The following is a 17,538-nucleotide window of genomic DNA, read 5'->3' on the forward strand; positions in this document are numbered from 1 at the left end:
TTAGTTACATTAACCTTGTTTCATTAATGCCCTCATTCCAGGCTTCAATTCAGCTCCTTTCTTTCCTTTCAATATCTCTCCGAATCGCTCCTTTTTCATTCAGACAGTTTGTTCTTAGTGTTCAAAGCGAGGCACAAAAGAAGCCGACCCTCACATTGACCCCGTCTGACGTCTTTCTTTCTTTTGTATATATCCTTTTCTCCCCTGTTCTTGCAGACCCCCACCCCCATTTCTCTTTCACAGACAGCATCACTATTGTACAGCACCCGATGTCACAGGAAGGCCAAAAAGATCATCAAGGACATCAACCACACGAGCCACTGCCTGTTCACCCCGCTATCATTCAGAAGGCGAGGTCAGTACAGGTGCATCAAAGCTGGGACCGAGACTGAAAAACAGCTTCTATCTCAAGGCCATCAGACTGTTAAATAGCCATCACTAGCACATTAGAGGCTGCTGCTGCTATTGAAATCACTGGCCACTTTAAGAAATGGAACACTAGTCACTTTAATAATGTTTACATATCTTGCACTACTCACTACTATACTATTCTACTGTATTTTAGTCCATGCCGCTCTGTCATTGCTTGTCCATATATGTATATATTCTTAAATTCCATTCCTTACTTAGATTTGTATGTATTGGGTATATGTTGTTAGATAGAAGTCGGAGCTAGAAGTACAAGCATTTCGCTACACCCGCAATAACATCCGCTAAACACGTGTATGTGACAAATAAAATGTGATTTGATTTGATTTGTATAATGCATTATCACTAGCCTCTATGGTTGTTAGGTCCTTACTTTTCACAGAAGTCGCTCATCACTCCCCAGTAGGGTTCTGGCACAGCGAACCACTCACAGTCCCCAGGGCCGATGTTGATGTTGACAGAGCAGAAGTTATTGTGTTCCTGATGACCTGGACCACAGAGATAAAGCAAGACCGAGTTAAAACTGTATTATGTAACTTTTTGGGCCACCCAAGAAAATTCACATAGAAATGTCAATTTATAGATCTGTCATTATCTTTGAAATCAAGTCTAAGAAGCGGTAGATCTGTTCTATGTTAACTATTTCTATGCTTCCCGTTCTGAAGTTTAGTTCTTGCTTCTTTTACTTTTGGTTTTGTACACCAGCTTCAAAACAGCTGAAAATACTCGATTTTTGATAAAGGAAAATCTTTTTTCACAGCGGTTTAATGATTCTCTATACTATACTTGCTTGTTTTGTCACAAAGTGAAATTAGGTGAACTATTTTAACAACCAGGAAATGACGGAGGGATTTCTGCATAGTGCATCTTTTACAGTCTGTCTTTGTAACTCATAGGTATCAATATAAAACGCACTAGAAACTGCAAAGGTTTGTCCTCTAAACTGTATAGCTGTACCGTGCCCTAGCCTGATATATACAGTGTATCTACCTGGTATCCTGCTGCCGGGGACCTTCATGTAGAGCTGGACAGTGTTCATGCCCAGGATGGTGTGTCCTACGTGGCTGAGCAGATTGCCAGCAGACACCACCCTGGCGAACGCAGGCAGCTTACTCAGCTCCTGCAGCTGTAGCTTCCACCTGGGGGAGAGGAGAAAGGGGGGGTGTTCAGAGGCGGCAATGGGGTTTTGCAACGTGTGACCAATGACATGTCTGACCACACTAAAACTGACACACGTACTTTCTTTCGTCCGACACGTCGATGTTGGTCCCAAATTTGATGTGCTTTAGGGGACCCCTCCTTTTGCGTGCCGTACTGAACACAGCAGGAAGAAGTTATGATTAGAAAAGGTTGTGAACGTTAATATATCAATGAGAAATCCTGACAGGTAGGTGTGTTGCTCACCTCTCTGCTGATGCTGGCTCAGTGTCTGAGGGCTCCTTCAACGCCTTCTTCTCATTCTCCTCCTGAGTAAGGAGGATCCCATTCAATAAACACATCCAGCATTGGGAAACAGGTGTGTGTGTGTGTGTGTGTGTGTGTGTGTGTGTGTGTGTGTGTGTGTGTGTGTGTGTGTGTGTGTGTCAGGGTTTCTGTTAGCCTGCAATAGCCTGCTTTTGGCCGGTAAAAAAATACACGAAAAGCCGATAAAAGTTGCTGACCCGAAAAATCATATACAAAAAAAAATCCCATTACAAAATAATGCTTTTATTCATTGATGGAAATATATTTAACCATCATGCTTATCGGTCTATAGGTTAATTTGCATTATTTAGTGGAATTAAATTGTCCTGTGTGTATTTTTGTTAGTCATCATGTATCTTATTTATCCAACACCGATCCCACAGCACACAGAGACTACTTTGAGCTGGATTTGTCCTGCAGCTCCTCAGCTGGTTACTGCTGGAGTAAAACAAGTGCTTTTATAAGCCCATTCATTGTGCAACAATTTTAAATGCAATCGTGTGGTCAAAACAGTTTTGGTGCACGATTAAAAATAGCTACTATTTTTATTTCTCAACTGGTAATTGAAGCGTGCCTCCCATTCACCATTCAAGTGCAGGCAACAGGCTATCAGCGCGACAGTATGCATTTTGAAAACATACTTAATTGTTTGAAATCGTAATTTTTATTTCAATAATAACGTTTTTGTTTCTCAAAATCATTGTCATGTGGTTAATCATAAATATCGGAATTAAAATGATAAAAATCTAAAAGTGAAGTAAACTATGACGAGATCACCAGCCTGTCATGTGGACACATTGATACACCGTGATCCATTGGCGGTTAAAGAAATGAGTGCATGGAACTCTTAGCCTATAGTCCAATGCAGCAGTAGGCCTATAACTTCCATTGCTCTTTCACACCGAGGATTGGTGATTATCGAGGGGGAGATTGTTGGAAAGATTTATCAAATCGCTTACTGCGAGGAACTATGGTATAGTTATAATATATTATCATTCACAGTGGATGTTAAAAAAACGCAGTAGGCCAGGTACTTCTATGCGTGCTCAGGCGTGCGCTAGCTCCCTCCCTCAACATTGTCAGGACAGAGAAACCAGACACATGCTCACATGGAGCCCTCCAAACAAAACACAATTAAAACATTTACAAATCTCGTAAATGGTTATGAAATAAACCAAAACTTGTTTCTCACAAGTGTAGCAGGTTGTGAACTCTGCAAACAACATTCCCACTCTGAGAATGAGAACGGTAAATGACTGATTAATACATGCATTAACAGAAAACAATTTAACAAAACGACAGGGATTAACGGTACATTTACTACTGGTGACATATGTAATGGGGAATTGATTTTTTTTTTATGAATCAAAGGGCAAACAATTCACACAATGAAAGCGCAAGAATTGGCAGGAGACAGCTGAGCCATTCTGGAGAGAGACTGGCCTACACCTTTGCCACACACCCCTCTCCTCCTTCTTGTCTAAACATTTTAAATTATACTCAAGACACATTGTCATATTTTTGATGTTTTTCCACTGACAGCTGCAACCCAATCAGCTAGGCCTATTGCCAAGCACACTAACCAACCTGTGGGCTTCCCAAGAGGCATAGACCTACCAGCTTGTGATTTGAAACAATCCACAGATATATATATATATATACAAAAGTTAATGATCCTCGATTCCTCTGTGGCTAAGTCATGCTTTCTGGTGTATTTTGAATTATTGTATTTATTTCTGTATAGACAGGAGTACTTATTACACCGCTATGCATTCATATCAACTTTCTTTTTTTGTCCAGAAGCCAAAGGCACAATCCTAGTCGTGCATCTTTAGATTCCCCCTCTTTTTAAGTTTCTATTAGAGATTTTCATCTGTCACATATGGAACCGCTATCAGGTGCGCTGTTTAAAATGGTGTTTTACCACGAATTGCATTTTGGCAAATGTTTGAAAATGACGTTTTATAGTCTGCTTCCTTACATGAGTTGCATGTTCTGTTAAGATGCATTATTAATCTAAGATGGGATTTCTGTCATTCTGAGCACTGTGGGTGGACGCCCTCATGGGCTATGGGTCCGTTAAAGTTTTCAAATGGCAGGAAAATTTAAATATTTCAGTAATGTTGTCCAGCGCCACATTTTCCTAACGGAAACCCTGGTGTGTGTGTGTCATATATATCTCCCTCTACTAACCCGTAGTGATTCCTGGAATGAGGCAGCCTGGTACTGGGCGTATTTGGCGATGGTGGTGTGAGCTCGGCCGCTCTCGCAGCGCCACATCTTCTTGGTGCCACTCAGGTCCCAGTTCTCGTCAGCGGGCTGAGACAGCTGGGTACGACACTCTACCAGGTGGTCTGGGTTAGCCTCCACTAGGGTCTTCGTAGAGAACAGACCCAGGTCTGAGAGAGGGGGAGATGGATATGAAGAAGAGAAAGAGTGAACAAGGGGTGAAAGAGCGCACTCACTCAAATCAAGGGCATGGAAACCTGCTAATGCACAAGCTGCATTGGGGCTTGCATAAGTACAACATCAAAGTTAGTGGTCGGCACCAAGGACTCTGTCATGGGGCTTTTCTCAATTGAATTTGCTCAACTCCTGCGTCCTCTCTCGCCTCCTTTTGAAAAAGGTCAAAGGTAATCGAGGAGAGGCGGCGAAGAGAGGGAAGATTTTAAAGCTCTTCTCGAAGGAATCAGGTAGGATACTCATGACTATTATTGATGAAAGGTGGCTATTGAGGAGGGGAGGACTCTTCCGTTCACCTACTAACTAATTGACATCTCCTCGACCACTTATCGGTTTCCAGGTCATGGAGAAGAGAGGACGGATGAGAGAGGGTGGTGGAAGGACTTTTTCCCAAATGAGAAAAGGCAATACCGGGTAATGTAATGACAGTTGTAACCAGCAGGGGGCATCGTTGCAGTAGAAATAGTAGACTCACCCAGTTTGAGCGCCCCGGCCAACCCTCTGATGACGGTGACAGGGTTGGAGGGGTTTGTGCAGAACTGGTGCAGCGGAGGGAAGAATGCATCCCTCTTATTCTCCAGCTGGGAATCAAATACACAATTATATATTATTTCAATTTAATATATAACACAACCCTTCTCATGTCTTCTAAACTACACGTTTCGAATGTTGAGTAATTCGAATTTGTACGATTCTTATCAGAATCACAATGTTGACTAAAACATTCCCCTTTCATTATCATGCTATGACGAGAAGTCTTTCTTCCATTCTGAGGTTGCTACTCACATAGATGCTTGGTGTGGGGGGGTTGAGTTTGTCCTTGGGCAGGACTGGGGAGGGAGGAGGGGGCAGGCGAGGAGGGGGACACTTATCCAGCAGGATACTGCTGCTTGATAGACCATTCTTCCCCAGGTTCCTGAAAGAGAGAGAGACAAATAGAGACGGACAAATAGAGAGACGGGGAGAGAGAAAGGCGCAAACAAGATTAGCCTCTTGGTTTTACAGTATAATCTCTGTTCTCTGACAGTTCCTCTACCAACAAATGCAATACTACATCTTCCCACCATAATCAAACTTCCTACAGCCCAAGAAGAAATGGTACTGGGTCAGTCTAACCTGCAGGCCTTGAGCACGTCTGTGGAGGAGGGGTAGATGGACACGGAGGACGAGGATGATGATGAGGGGGTGCGGGCGTGGGGTGGTGTGGGTCTGCGACACGTGGCAGGGGGGTCCGCCTTCATCGGGCTCTGGGAGTCCTCTGAGATGCCCCCCTTGCCGTTTCCATTGACTACGGCGGTGGGGCCGGCTGACGATAATGCGGCGGCGGTGGTGGAGGGGCTGTTGAGGCCGTGCGGGCCCGTCGACTGGCCGGGCTCGGTGGATTTGGGCGAGGGGGTGGCGGTGGACATGGCAGAGATGGGGGAGGAAGCGGCCGAGGAGACGGCCGGGTGGATGTTGTTGATCTTCTTGTGGGGGGCAGAGGTGGTGGGGGTGTGGTCTCCCCCTTAGGATTGTCTGAGCTGTGGTGAGGGGATCTATTGATCGTCCCGTCCTCTCCTGCCGCCGACTGGACGTGATTGGATAAGCCTTCCGCCGCCGTGGCAGTGCTATTGGCCGTCGTCGCCCCTCCAGGCCCCTTTGTTGCCGTGGCGGCGGGGCCATTGCCGAGGGGCGTGCTCTCTTTGGTAGCGGGGGTGCCGGGTGCTCCACCTGAGGTAGCAGAGTGAGGAGGGGGAGAAGGGGGGGACGGGAGGTGGTTGAGAGCCTGTTGCCGCGGCAAGGGGGCGGCCGAATGTCCAACCTGATTGTGGGGCGTCTGGGGGTGCGAGAGGGGGTGTGTTGACCCCCCAGAGGAGGAGGAGAGAGACCCATCACCATTAGGACCCGCCCAATGTGGAGCGGAACCCTTCTGAAGCCCCTGTAGGGAGAGGGGAGCAGGGAGGGACCACACTGTTAGATCGGAATAAGGACTGCAGCTAAAGAACAACATATAGTAGGTCTAGCTCTCTTCTCACTAAGGAACATCTGGGATTCCATCATTTATGATTTAACTGAGCAAGGACTAGCACAGAAAGGAATAGCACTCTTGTCTCAGAGCACAGAGCCTATAGGAGCTTCACATAGACCTGAATTGAGTGAAGAGGTAGCGAGTCATACCTGAGTGGAGTTTAGGTGCAGGGCCCGGCGCGCTGTGTCCTGTGATTGGGTGCTTGTGCAGGTGTGAGGTAGTAGTACGCCGGGCTGCAGATAAGGCACGTCTCCGTTGGGTCCTGTGGCCGCCACCGGGTGATTATTATTATTATTATTGCCCACAGAAAGAGTGTCAGAGTGTCCGTGTGGTGTGCCGCCTGCCAGAGGCCCGTTGGCCAGTGGTCGAGGGGGGCAGGGGGGCCGCAACGAGCCCTGAGGGGCCAGGTGGGGCCGGGAGGGGGGCAGGCTAGAGTGAGGAGGGGGGAGAGAGTTTGTGGCTGAGGGGCCGTTGGAGAGGGAGGGACGCAGCTGTCCAGACGCATTCTGTCTCATCTGTAGAACAGAACATAATCACAACGTCAGGGTTTAGAAATGAATACCATTTCTTTAATTAACATCACTTTTCAGTGGATTAACTCAAATTAGTAAATATATTACACTACATTAGAATAATTAGAAGAGACATACAGTATACTGCTTGCAGGCCATCAGGTAAACATCTGGGGGTAATAAGTGTGTGTGTGTACCTGCTGCTGGTGCTGCTGCATTAGGTTGAGTTGTGCCTCCAGCTGCTCCAGCATCTGCAGCTGCAGGGGCTTCAGACTGGCCCGATTACTCCTCAACTGGTCCAGGAGCTGGGGGCACCGAGGAGGTACAGATTAGTGTGTGTGCTGTGTGTGTGTGTGTGTGTGTGTGTGTGTGTGTGTGTGTATGTATATAGAGACAGAATCAGCAGAGGGAAGCGGGTGTGAGTGGCAGGGCATGGTGTGTTAAATGTGTGTGCTTACCTGTAGTTTCTGTGGCGACAGGTACCAGTTGGGGACTGACTGCTGTGCAGAGTTACTAGCCCAGGAATCTGGCTGGCTCTGCAAAAGGAGCGATTGAGAGAAAGAGTTAGTAGTGAGATTCCAGACAAGACAACCTCATCTTCAGCCGACCTAAAATAATTAAAAGAATCATGTCTGTTCTACAAAAACACAATATATCTCCATCTGAATGTAGTGTAATGTACCTTGGCTGGGCTGGAGGCCCTCCTCCTCTTGGCAGGGCTGGACGGGTCCTCCCCCTGGCCCATAGGGCCCACGTGTGGGGGCAGAGCCTGGCCCGATCCCCCTCCCTCAGAGCTGTGCTGGGGCTTACACGCCTACAGAGAGGGAGGTAAGAGGAGGAGGAGGAGGGAGAGTGAAGGGGTTGCAAGGGAGGGCAGTGAAGGGTGTTGAAAACGTCGTGATAGAAGGTAAAGAAGTGAGGGATGGTGCGCAGAAAGAAAAATCCAGAAGGGATGCAGGAGAGGAGAGAGAAAGGGACAGGAAGGGGTAGATCACAGGCAGAGACGGAGGGATGACAGGAGGGACAGAGCGATAGAGTGATAGAGGAGGAGAGTAGAGGGTTGTAGGAAAAATGACAGGGCAGGTAGCAAGGAGCAGAACGCAACGTGAGGGATGGAGAGAGCAAGTGAAAGAATATAGGGATAGGTAGTTAGAGACAGAGAGAGAACAGAAAAGTAAGAGGGTGACGTCGGCACTTCAACACACGTACACACAGCAGTACACATTTCCTTTCCAAACTATCTGCAATGATACCCTGAAGATGTTTCCATGACCGGTAGAGTGGAATTTCTCATCACAAACTGTCAATCCTTCCACGTTGACTGAGTCATCGCCAACTTCCAAAGACGTTTGGCCATAAAAAGGCTTTACCTGATCACACCACATTGCTAAGCCTTTGGCAGTTGCAGCTTTTAAAAGGAAATAATCAAAATGTTGAAAAAGGCAACTCCAGGTGTGAATTGTCACCCGACTCTACGTGAACATGGCTTTGTCAAAAACATGGAGGTGGTCATCATCAGAACACCTGTAACCATGTCAACAAGAGTTTATGAATACAAGTGAAAGAAAACAACCCTCTCCTGTCTCCTCCCCAAAACAATAAACATCTGAAGACTGCTTCAGTTTGTATAGTCTGATGCTGAGAATTACATTGTACTCAACGAACACACACACACACACACGCAAGAACTAATGTTGTCTATAATGAATGTGAATGAACGGTACTGCAACACTAGGGGGCGCTGCTAGGTTTCAGTGGCAGCAAGGAACCTGATGACCTCAGGAAGAATGATGGAAACCTGAAACTATTCTACTGTGGCACAACCTCACCAATCACAATGACCACAATGACAATCAATTGACGTCTTGCCGTTAGTCAAAAATCATGTCAGTGTAGCATAGCAGGTTAAAACAAATATTTTAATAGATTTGTCTTTTTATATTGTGTGAATACACTGGACATTTAATAATTAAAATGTATTCTTTTTGAAAGGAGAAATTAAATGTAACCAATTTATTTTAACCAAATTGGTTCTTTGAGCTGTGAAGCCATGATAACAGATACAGGTGGACAGTGGGTAGTGAGGTTGGCCTGTGGCTGTGTCAGGGAGTTTGGGGAAGGGAGGGGGGGGGTTTGGGAAGGGCAACACTTCACTTGATCCTCTCAGTCATAACAAAAGCCATAAGCAGTCATAACAAGAAATGGTGGCAAATCATGTCATAACCTTTGCATGTCATGTCTCAAGCAGCTGTATGACTAGTTTACCAACCATGACAAGATCACTGCCTTACCAAGCTACACCTAAAAAAACAAAACATCACACCAGGTACAGCTATATGAACGACTGTTACCAGGGACTTTTCCAGTCACTAACCTTTCCAGATAGTGAGCATAGCGTGGTTAAATTGGTTGTTATGGCTGCTCTAGGGCATCGGTTACTCCACAGGAAGACTCATGGAGAGAAGGTCCAGGTGATGTGTTGCCCGTTGGCATTGGGAGGGAGGGGGGGGGGGGGTGGTGTATGTCGAGGGTTGTGTGTGTGTGTGTGGGGGGGAGGGGGGGGAGTGGTCTATCTGGTCTCACCTGCGGTGCAGTGTTCAGGCCACCCTGCCTGGAGGTTAGCTCTGCTGGGATTGGTAGACTCCAGGCCTCATCAATAAGAGGAAGCATTTTACTTTTACTCTGTAGACTAGTGACCTGGGGGTTACTCAACTGAGCCTATGGAATGGAAAACGTGTGAAAACAACAATTTAATGACTTAAAATGATCTTGCGATCAAAATGTTATTGTCTTGTTATGGTCTCTCTCTCATGTAGCCGGTTAGCTACTAGCTTGGCATATCAGTGGCCCCAACTGTTAGCGAGGATCAAATATGTTTGCCAGTTATGGTCTTTAGTAGAGTGGTCAACCAAACAGGGAAGTCATGTTGGGGGTCATAGGTCACTTTGAATGAATTTACACAACACATAATCATTAAAACAAACCATTACGTTGTCTTAATGCCAGGGAATTATGCTCACATTACTGGTGACTGGAGAACGTTCCTTCATTCATGCATACAGATGAATGCGGGGTAATGTTTTTACATCAAAATGGACAAGACACATGGGGTATGGGACTGGAGGAGCCAGGTTCCACTGTGAAAACACACAGATTTGCCTTCTGGTATTCATCATCTGTTTCCACAATCTGTAGTTCAGAATAGTCACGTTTGAGTACCCCAGCAGCTCTGATCATAGGTCTCTCCAGCAGTGGGATTCAACCTCTCCCACTCTCTTACCCAGTCCCAAATCAACTCTAAGCCCCTGAACACCCATTTTAGATCTGAAAGGATGGAATGGGTGCAAACATGGCAGAAACTCGACCTAGTCAACAAGAGGGCTAGATTAAAACATTCCCACTTTGCTGACACCAGTCCAAATTCTTTCAGATCTACAACAGGTGAGAAAAGCACCCAACCAGTGGTCAGTGGACTCAGGAGTATCCCTCCCCTAACCATCTAAGCGGTAGGGAGCTAGGGTTTGATTTGGGACTGAACATCTCCCTCCCCAGCCTCTCTCCCTCTCCTCACCTGCAGGCATTTGATGCGTTGTGTGAGCGCGGTGGCGTTGGAGCAGGCCTTGCTGCGCATGGCGTTGATGTAGCACTTGATGGCGTCGTGCGGCTGGCTGCAGGACTCGTAGAGCGTGCCCAGGTCCATCCAGGCGGCCGCATGGCCGTGGTCCAGCTGCACCGCACAGATGTACGCCTGCAAAGCATCCATGGGCTGGTTCTGTTGCTGGTACAGAACACTGAGGGAGAGAGGACAGAGAGAGAGGAAATTAAAGAGGAGAGGGGGACAGGGAGAAAGAGGGGTGAGGAGAGGGTTAAATATAGAAAAAGAGGGGTAGAGAGGACACAGCAGTGAGGGGTGGAGAGGGTTAAATAGACAGAATGGCATAAAGGAGGGAGAGATATGAGATGGTGAGAGATTCAAAAAGAGAGCGAGAGGAGTGGGAGAGTGATAGCAGAGCAAAACAAGAGGGAGGGAGAGAGAGAGAGAAGAGGTTCGGTCTAATGCTTACCCTATTGAACACCATGTGTCTGCACTGGCTTCTGATTTGTCTATGGACTGCCTGTAGGAGATGAACGCATCCTGGACCTTCCCAATACTGGAGTAGCACCTGCCCAGGAAGTACCAGGACTGTCCCGAGTTGGGGTCTGCCTCCAGTGATTTCTGCAGACACTGGATGGCATAGCTGTCCTTATTGGCTCGGTCTCCTAGCTGCTCCACCGTGTGGTGCATCCAGCCTAGTAGAGGGGGAGGGGAGGACACAGGACAATAGGTCGACCTTCCCATCACTATCCATGATTTCATCCATCCATTTATTCAGTACCAGACCCGGTCATTCATTTCATCAGCTGTGTGTGTGGTCTTACCTAGCTGCTGCAGGGTAGTGGCCTTCACCTGTGCTGGGAGATTCTCCGTCTGCAGAAGGCTCTCGTACGCCTCCTTGGCAGCCCGGTATCTCTTCTGCAGAAACGTGAGAAAGAGAGCGAGGGAAGGAGAGGGAAAAAAGGAGGGTGAGATTTTTTACAATATTTTAGTCATTTAGCAGACGCTCTTATCCAGAGCGACTTACAGTTAAGTGAGTGCATACATTTTCATACTGGCCCCCTGTGGGAAACGAAACCCACAACCCTGGCGTTGCAAGCGCCATGCTCTACCAACTGAGCTACACGGGAATAAGAAATTACATGCCATATTTGACAGATGAAGCGGTGTCCCTAGCCTGCACTGAGACATCTTACTCCCAACAGACTGATGGATTAAATGAACACTAGTAAACCCCACTCTCTGCTGCAGCAACCGTCCTACTGACACAGCAAAACACTGACTGACCCACAGCTCTCCTGTGGTGCTACTGCAGTCAGTCAGCCAACATGGTTCGATTATTAAGAGCTGCTGCTTAAGCCAAAAGCAGTGTGAAAGATGGATCACACGGGCATAGGAGAGAAAGAGAGAGAGGGGACTCCTGTTACCACGGCAACCCCGCAGAACTGGCCGAGGGGGGAGACCCATTCATTTTCTATGATGCGTCGTCATTTGATCACAACAAAAGGCTCTCTCGGTTCATTTAGCCTAGCTGCTAAAACGCTAGCTAGCATAGAATAGTTGTATGGTTAACATTTCAGGGTAAAAGTGTACCTTATTCTTGAACAGCGTTGTTGAATACTTATTGAAAAGGAAAGCACGTAGCTTCAGTACAAACACATTTCAATAAGACGAAAGGAAAAGGACGAGGCTTACCTGAATCTCATACAGATGGGCGATGTGGAACTGAACTGAGGAAGAGAAGGACAAAAAATACAAATTGTTGGCTACTTCTGAGAAAAATCCCAACATTCAGCATCAACAGTCTGGTCAAAATGGAACGACTCCAGTAAACAGAGAATTGATAGCAGTTAATCCACTGTGTTGACGTTAGTGGTGTGTTTAACAGATGAGCTGCTAGGCTGTCTCCTCCGGTGGCAGCAGGTTGACTTGTCTGTAGAGCGGTGCTGTGTGTCTCTGAGCAGAGTGAATGAGCCCAACCAGACTGATACACAGAGGTGAGACTGCCCTTGATGTACCCGTGTGTGTGTGTGTGTGTGTGTGTGTGTGTGTGTGTGAGTGAGAGAGAGAGAGAGAGAGAGAGAGAGAGAGAGAGCGCCTGTGTGTCTGAGAAAGACCGAGAGAGGATGTGTGTGTGTGTGTGTGTGTGTGTGTGTGTGTGTGTGTGTGAGTGAGAGACAGAGATAGAAAGGATGTGAGAGAGGATGTGTGTGTTTGTCCGTGTGCCTCCTACAAAAGCCTGATTAGAATGACTCCAGCGGGATGGGTATTAGGGTCTCCTAGGTAACAGGTTCCAGGCGATAGGAGCCGGCAGAGAGGGAGAAAGTCTTATGAAATAACATAATGCAGTGTAATGTATTCTGTATGCTAGCTAAACCCTACCACACCACCTCCCTTCATTCTGATCAAATATATATTTACAGTTTTTGGTTAGCTACAGTGCCTTCTGAAAGTATTCACACCCCTTGACTTTTTCCACATTTTGTTGCGTTACAGCATGAATTTAAAATGGATTAAAAATTGAGATCGTTTTGTCACTGGCCTACACACACACGTGGAATTGTTCTTCCAATTTTTTACAAATTAATTAAAAATGAAAAGCTGAAATGTCTTGAGTCAATAAGTATTCAACACCTTTGTTATGCAAAAATAATAATAATGCTTACCAAGTCACATAACAAGTTGCATGATTTTTGAATGAACCTCATAAATTGTATGTGTGGGGTACAGTAAGTTCCCTCAGTCAAGCAGTGAATTTCAAACACAGATTCAACCACAAAGACCAGGGAGGTTTTCCAATGCCTCGCAAAGAAGGGCACCTATTGGTAGATGGGTAAAAAATGTAAACGCAGACAATGATATCCCTTTGAGCATGGTGAAGTTATTAATTACACTTTGGATGGTTTATCAATACACCCAGTCACTACAAAGACACAGGTGTCCTTCCTAACTCAGTTGCCAGAGAGGAAGGAAACCGCTCAGGGATTTCACCATGAGGCCAATGTTGACATTTAAACAGTTAGTTTAAAACTGAGGATGGATCAATGACATTGTAGTTACTCCACAATACTAACCTAATTGACAGAGGGAAAAGGAAGCCTGTACAGAATAAAAATATTCCAAAACATGCATCCTGTTTGCAACAACAAACTAAAATAATACTGCAAAAGATGTGGCAAAGCAATTCACTTTTTGTCCTGAATACAATATAGTATGTTTGGGGCAAATCCAATACAACACATTACCGAGTACCAGTCTCCATATTTTCAATCATAGTGGTGGCTGCATCATGTTATGGGTATGCTTGTAATCATTAAGGACTGGGGAGTTTCAGGTCAAAAATGAAACGGAATGGAGCTAAGCACAGGCAAAATCCTAGAGAAAAACCTGGTTTAGTCTGCTTTTTACCAGACACTGGGAGATTAATTCACCTTTCAGCAGGACAATAACTTAAATCACAAGGCCAAATCTACACTGAAGTTGCTTACCAAGACAGTGAATGTTCCTGAGTGGCCGAGTTACACTTAAATCTAATTGAAAATCTATGGCAAGACCTGAAAATGGGTGTCTAGCAATGATCACCAACCAATTTGACAGAGCTTGAAGAAGTTTGAAAAGAATAATGGGCAAATGTTGCACAATCCAGGTGTGGAAAGCTCTTAGAGACTTACCCAGAAAGACGCACAGCTGTAATCGCTGCCAAAGGTGCTTCTACAAAAGGATACTTCAAATTTTTCTAAAAACATGTTTACACTTTGTCATTATGGGGTATTGTGTGTAGATTGGTGAGAAAAAAATTAATTTACTCCATTTTGAATTCAAACTACAAAATGTGGAATGTCAAGGGGTATGAACACTTTCTGAAGGCACTGTAGCTAGCAAATTTTAGCCATATTAACATAAACGTGACATGAGTCAAAATAACTCAAAACAAGACATGGTATCAATAAGATACAAGAAGCTGAAACGAGTCACCTACGCTTCCCCACATGGCAGCTTCTTGTCATTGTTGCTAGCTATCTGAATCATAACGCCACACGGGCTTCTGCCTCTGCGATCCACGTGCATCGTTTTTGTGACTTTGTCAGGCAACCAGTCTATAGGTCTGGGTCCCAAACGGCACCCTATTCCCTATCCAGTGCACTACTTTTGACCAGAGCCCTATAGGCCATTGTCAAAAGTAGTACACTAAATAAGGAATAGGATGCCATTTGGGACAACCTATATCTGGGTTCCAAACCAAGATGCATAAGACGCAGGAGTAAATCACTTTTATTTAACTATGGACTAATAAGATATAGGCTGATGAACACATTGTATGTCTTGAATGCCTCAAGTCTGTGACTGGAACTTCAAGGTTATATGAAATAATCTCTCAATTAGGGATTGGCATTTGACTGTTGAGTACTCAAATAAAATAAAACACTTTTTTGAACAAGGGAGTCACTGGAAAAATATTTGCGCATTTCTCTATATGCCAACAGTGAACAACAATGCCTAATATAACCATTACAGATAATGAATCCTAATTGCTAAATTTCCTCATATATTTCAGTAAATAAAAAACAAAGCGACATTTAAGATGAATTTATTGAAACTGTAATATTAACTGGTTTTATTATATCGTGGAACACAATCATCAAAAAGGTAGTAACCTCAGCAGTGTGGCGCTTGCTTGTAGAATGGCAAAGCCTTGTTTTGTTAATTTAGAAGACAAGATGCTCTTATTTCCCGATTTTATAGTAAAAAATAACATGTAATATACCAGAATAAAATAGAACAGAATCGTGCAAAGTGATTCACATCGGAGTCTGGAAAAGTCATTCTGAAAGAGTGATCACTTAAAAATGGGGCTCAATTTGGCAAGTTGAAAAAACATTTTTCAGGGTTACAAACTAAAATCTGTCTTTTCGATATACAGACGTTCAATGTGGTTTATTATGCCTGTGCCTTGGAATTGTCTAAATGGATTAACAATTCTAAATTGAACACTGCATGGGGATGAATTATGGCCAGGACATCCGTTTGGTGAGTAGGCCTAGGCTTAATGATTCTGATGAAAATACGCTCTGTGTCGTTATCAAACTAATGTTTTTACATATTTTCAGTGTGGAACCGGTCTGTGTTTGGGAGGGTAATAGGTTAACCAATTCTAAAATGCCACTAGCTGTTCGCAAAGTAGGGTCGTTATGCCTAACCGTAACCTTAAATTAAAAAGCACATGTTTGTTTTTATGAATTTTTACACTATAGCCAATGTCACTTTGTGGCTGTAGTAACTAGTGACAAGGACAAAGTAGCCTAAGCAGAAAATGACACAATTATTCCAAAACTGCAGCTCATTGTTGGAACACACATTTTCCTACTTCAGTCAACCAGTCCATTTAGAACTGGTGATAAAACTGTCATCATTTGGCAAGGAATGTAGCTTGTGTATCCCATCAGGTAGATACGTTTTATAGGCATTTATTTCTGTAGGCTCACACAGCATGCGTGTGTAGAGGGAGCGGTCGGAACACAATTGAGTGAACGAGACACATAGGGGAAAAGGAATTTAGGGAGCAGAACTGTGTGATGCTTGGCTTGGTTTAGTTTTTGTTGGGTCCCGCAAATGCACACGTACAAATGGAACACTAGAGTCAAAGCAAATTAATGTTGTCTTCAAGACAAAATGTAGACCAAATAGTTTGACAGTATTTGAAAAAAAATGTGATCTCTGGTTAAAGATCGAGTTTTGACATCAGTTTGAGTAATCGATTACTCATGCCCATCTGTACTCTCAATCAACATACAGCTGGCCAATTTGTCCAGTACATTTCTGTAATTAAATCTCAAATGAACATCAACGTGTGTTTAAACATGCCTATTTAAAAAAAATTAAGGAAACTTGCATTACTGAATTAGCATTATTCACAGTACTTACTTTCAGCTTTGGACAAAGTGCAGGGGTTGGAGTCAATCAAAGCCAGCTGGAAATGCTGTCGACAGAAGAGAATATCAAGGCATTAACATCCACCGAAAGACAAGAAATACACAGAAACAAAAGAACAATACAACACACGTAATAGGGTATTCCTTTACATGAATCCCCATGCATGGAGACACTCCCTTTCCCTAACTCTCTCTGTCAGACTCAGACACAAGGAAATCAATTCTTCAGCAAGCTGCCTCTCTCTGCAATTAGAGAGCAGGAGAGAGTGAGCGAGAGAGAGGGCAACTGATGAAGAGATTGCACAAAGTGCAAGTCCTCTATACAGTCCTCTTTACAGACCCCCATTGATTTTGCATGTCACTCTCACTCAGATATCATATTAAAAAACTAAAAAAACATTTCTCACCGCCCCATGGCAAAATGAGTAGAATTGCATGAAATTAACTAGTTTGTGCTTAGGGTCTCCCAAAAGACTAGGGCCGGCTCTGGCTGCATGTGAGTATGGCTGTGGTTACGCAGACCCGCGAGCCACTGAGGCCCCCCATGATGAGTTCAGATTTTTTGTGGCCCCCACCCCCATCAGTGGCCCATCCCTGATCTATAGAATAAGGTGCCATTTGAGATTAAACCTATATAAAAAAAGTTATTCTACACTAACCTTCCTCCCTGGACGTCCTAACTGTGGGAAATGTTATAGTGGCTCCACTGGGGGAGGAGAGAGGCAGGCAGAGTACCTTTAGGCTTGACTCGTAGTCTGTGTTGACCTTAAACATGAGGCCGAGTCGCAGGTGGATCTCCTTGGCTCGTGAGAAACTGGGGTCGATGTAGAGCACCTCCTGGAACGCTTTAATCGCCCTGGGGGAGGGGGAGGAGGAGGAGAGAGAGCGAGACGGAGAGTGAGTGAAAGAGAGAGGATATAAGTATATGCCAAGTTCTAAATGGGAGGCGTCACTCAGAGAAGATGAAAAAGAAGAGGGTCAGCGCTGCAGTGTTCTTCCCAATTGGCACCCTATTCACTGCATAGTGCGCTACTTTCGACCAGGGCCCGTAGGGTCATGGTCAAAAGTAGTGTACTATAAAAGGAAATAGGGTGCCATTTGGGATGCAACTGGTGACGGTGTCACCATGGAAACCAT

The 17,538-nt window shown here is 45.0% G+C and overlaps 1 protein-coding gene across 3 annotated transcripts in view; it reads right to left on the reverse strand.

Annotated features, from left to right (window-relative positions):
- Nucleotides 1-17,538, reverse strand: part of kdm6al (lysine (K)-specific demethylase 6A, like) — a 35,890-nt gene that overhangs the window by 5,085 nt on the left and 13,267 nt on the right. Inside the window, exons 6-17 of one of the 3 annotated variants that reach the window (XM_045222435.1) lie at nt 17,137-17,257; nt 16,394-16,448; nt 12,167-12,201; nt 11,296-11,389; nt 11,040-11,166; nt 5,143-5,272; nt 4,832-4,937; nt 4,087-4,292; nt 1,834-1,895; nt 1,669-1,743; nt 1,420-1,568; nt 803-917 (exon numbers count right to left, since the gene is read on the reverse strand). In XM_045222435.1, the coding sequence (XP_045078370.1) occupies nt 803-917; nt 1,420-1,568; nt 1,669-1,743; nt 1,834-1,895; nt 4,087-4,292; nt 4,832-4,937; nt 5,143-5,272; nt 11,040-11,166; nt 11,296-11,389; nt 12,167-12,201; nt 16,394-16,448; nt 17,137-17,257 (1,275 nt within the window). Of the gene's footprint in view, nt 1-802; nt 918-1,419; nt 1,569-1,668; nt 1,744-1,833; nt 1,896-4,086; nt 4,293-4,831; nt 4,938-5,142; nt 5,273-5,550; nt 6,275-6,513; nt 6,880-7,073; nt 7,182-7,334; nt 7,413-7,558; nt 7,691-9,459; nt 9,595-10,447; nt 10,668-10,940; nt 11,167-11,295; nt 11,390-12,166; nt 12,202-16,393; nt 16,449-17,136; nt 17,258-17,538 lie in introns of those variants that run through there. The other 2 variants (XM_045222433.1, XM_045222434.1) reach the window with 2 other exon arrangements.

This window comes from Coregonus clupeaformis, chromosome 9, assembly GCF_020615455.1.
Source record: "Coregonus clupeaformis isolate EN_2021a chromosome 9, ASM2061545v1, whole genome shotgun sequence".
Taxonomy (NCBI): Eukaryota; Metazoa; Chordata; class Actinopteri; order Salmoniformes; family Salmonidae; genus Coregonus; species Coregonus clupeaformis.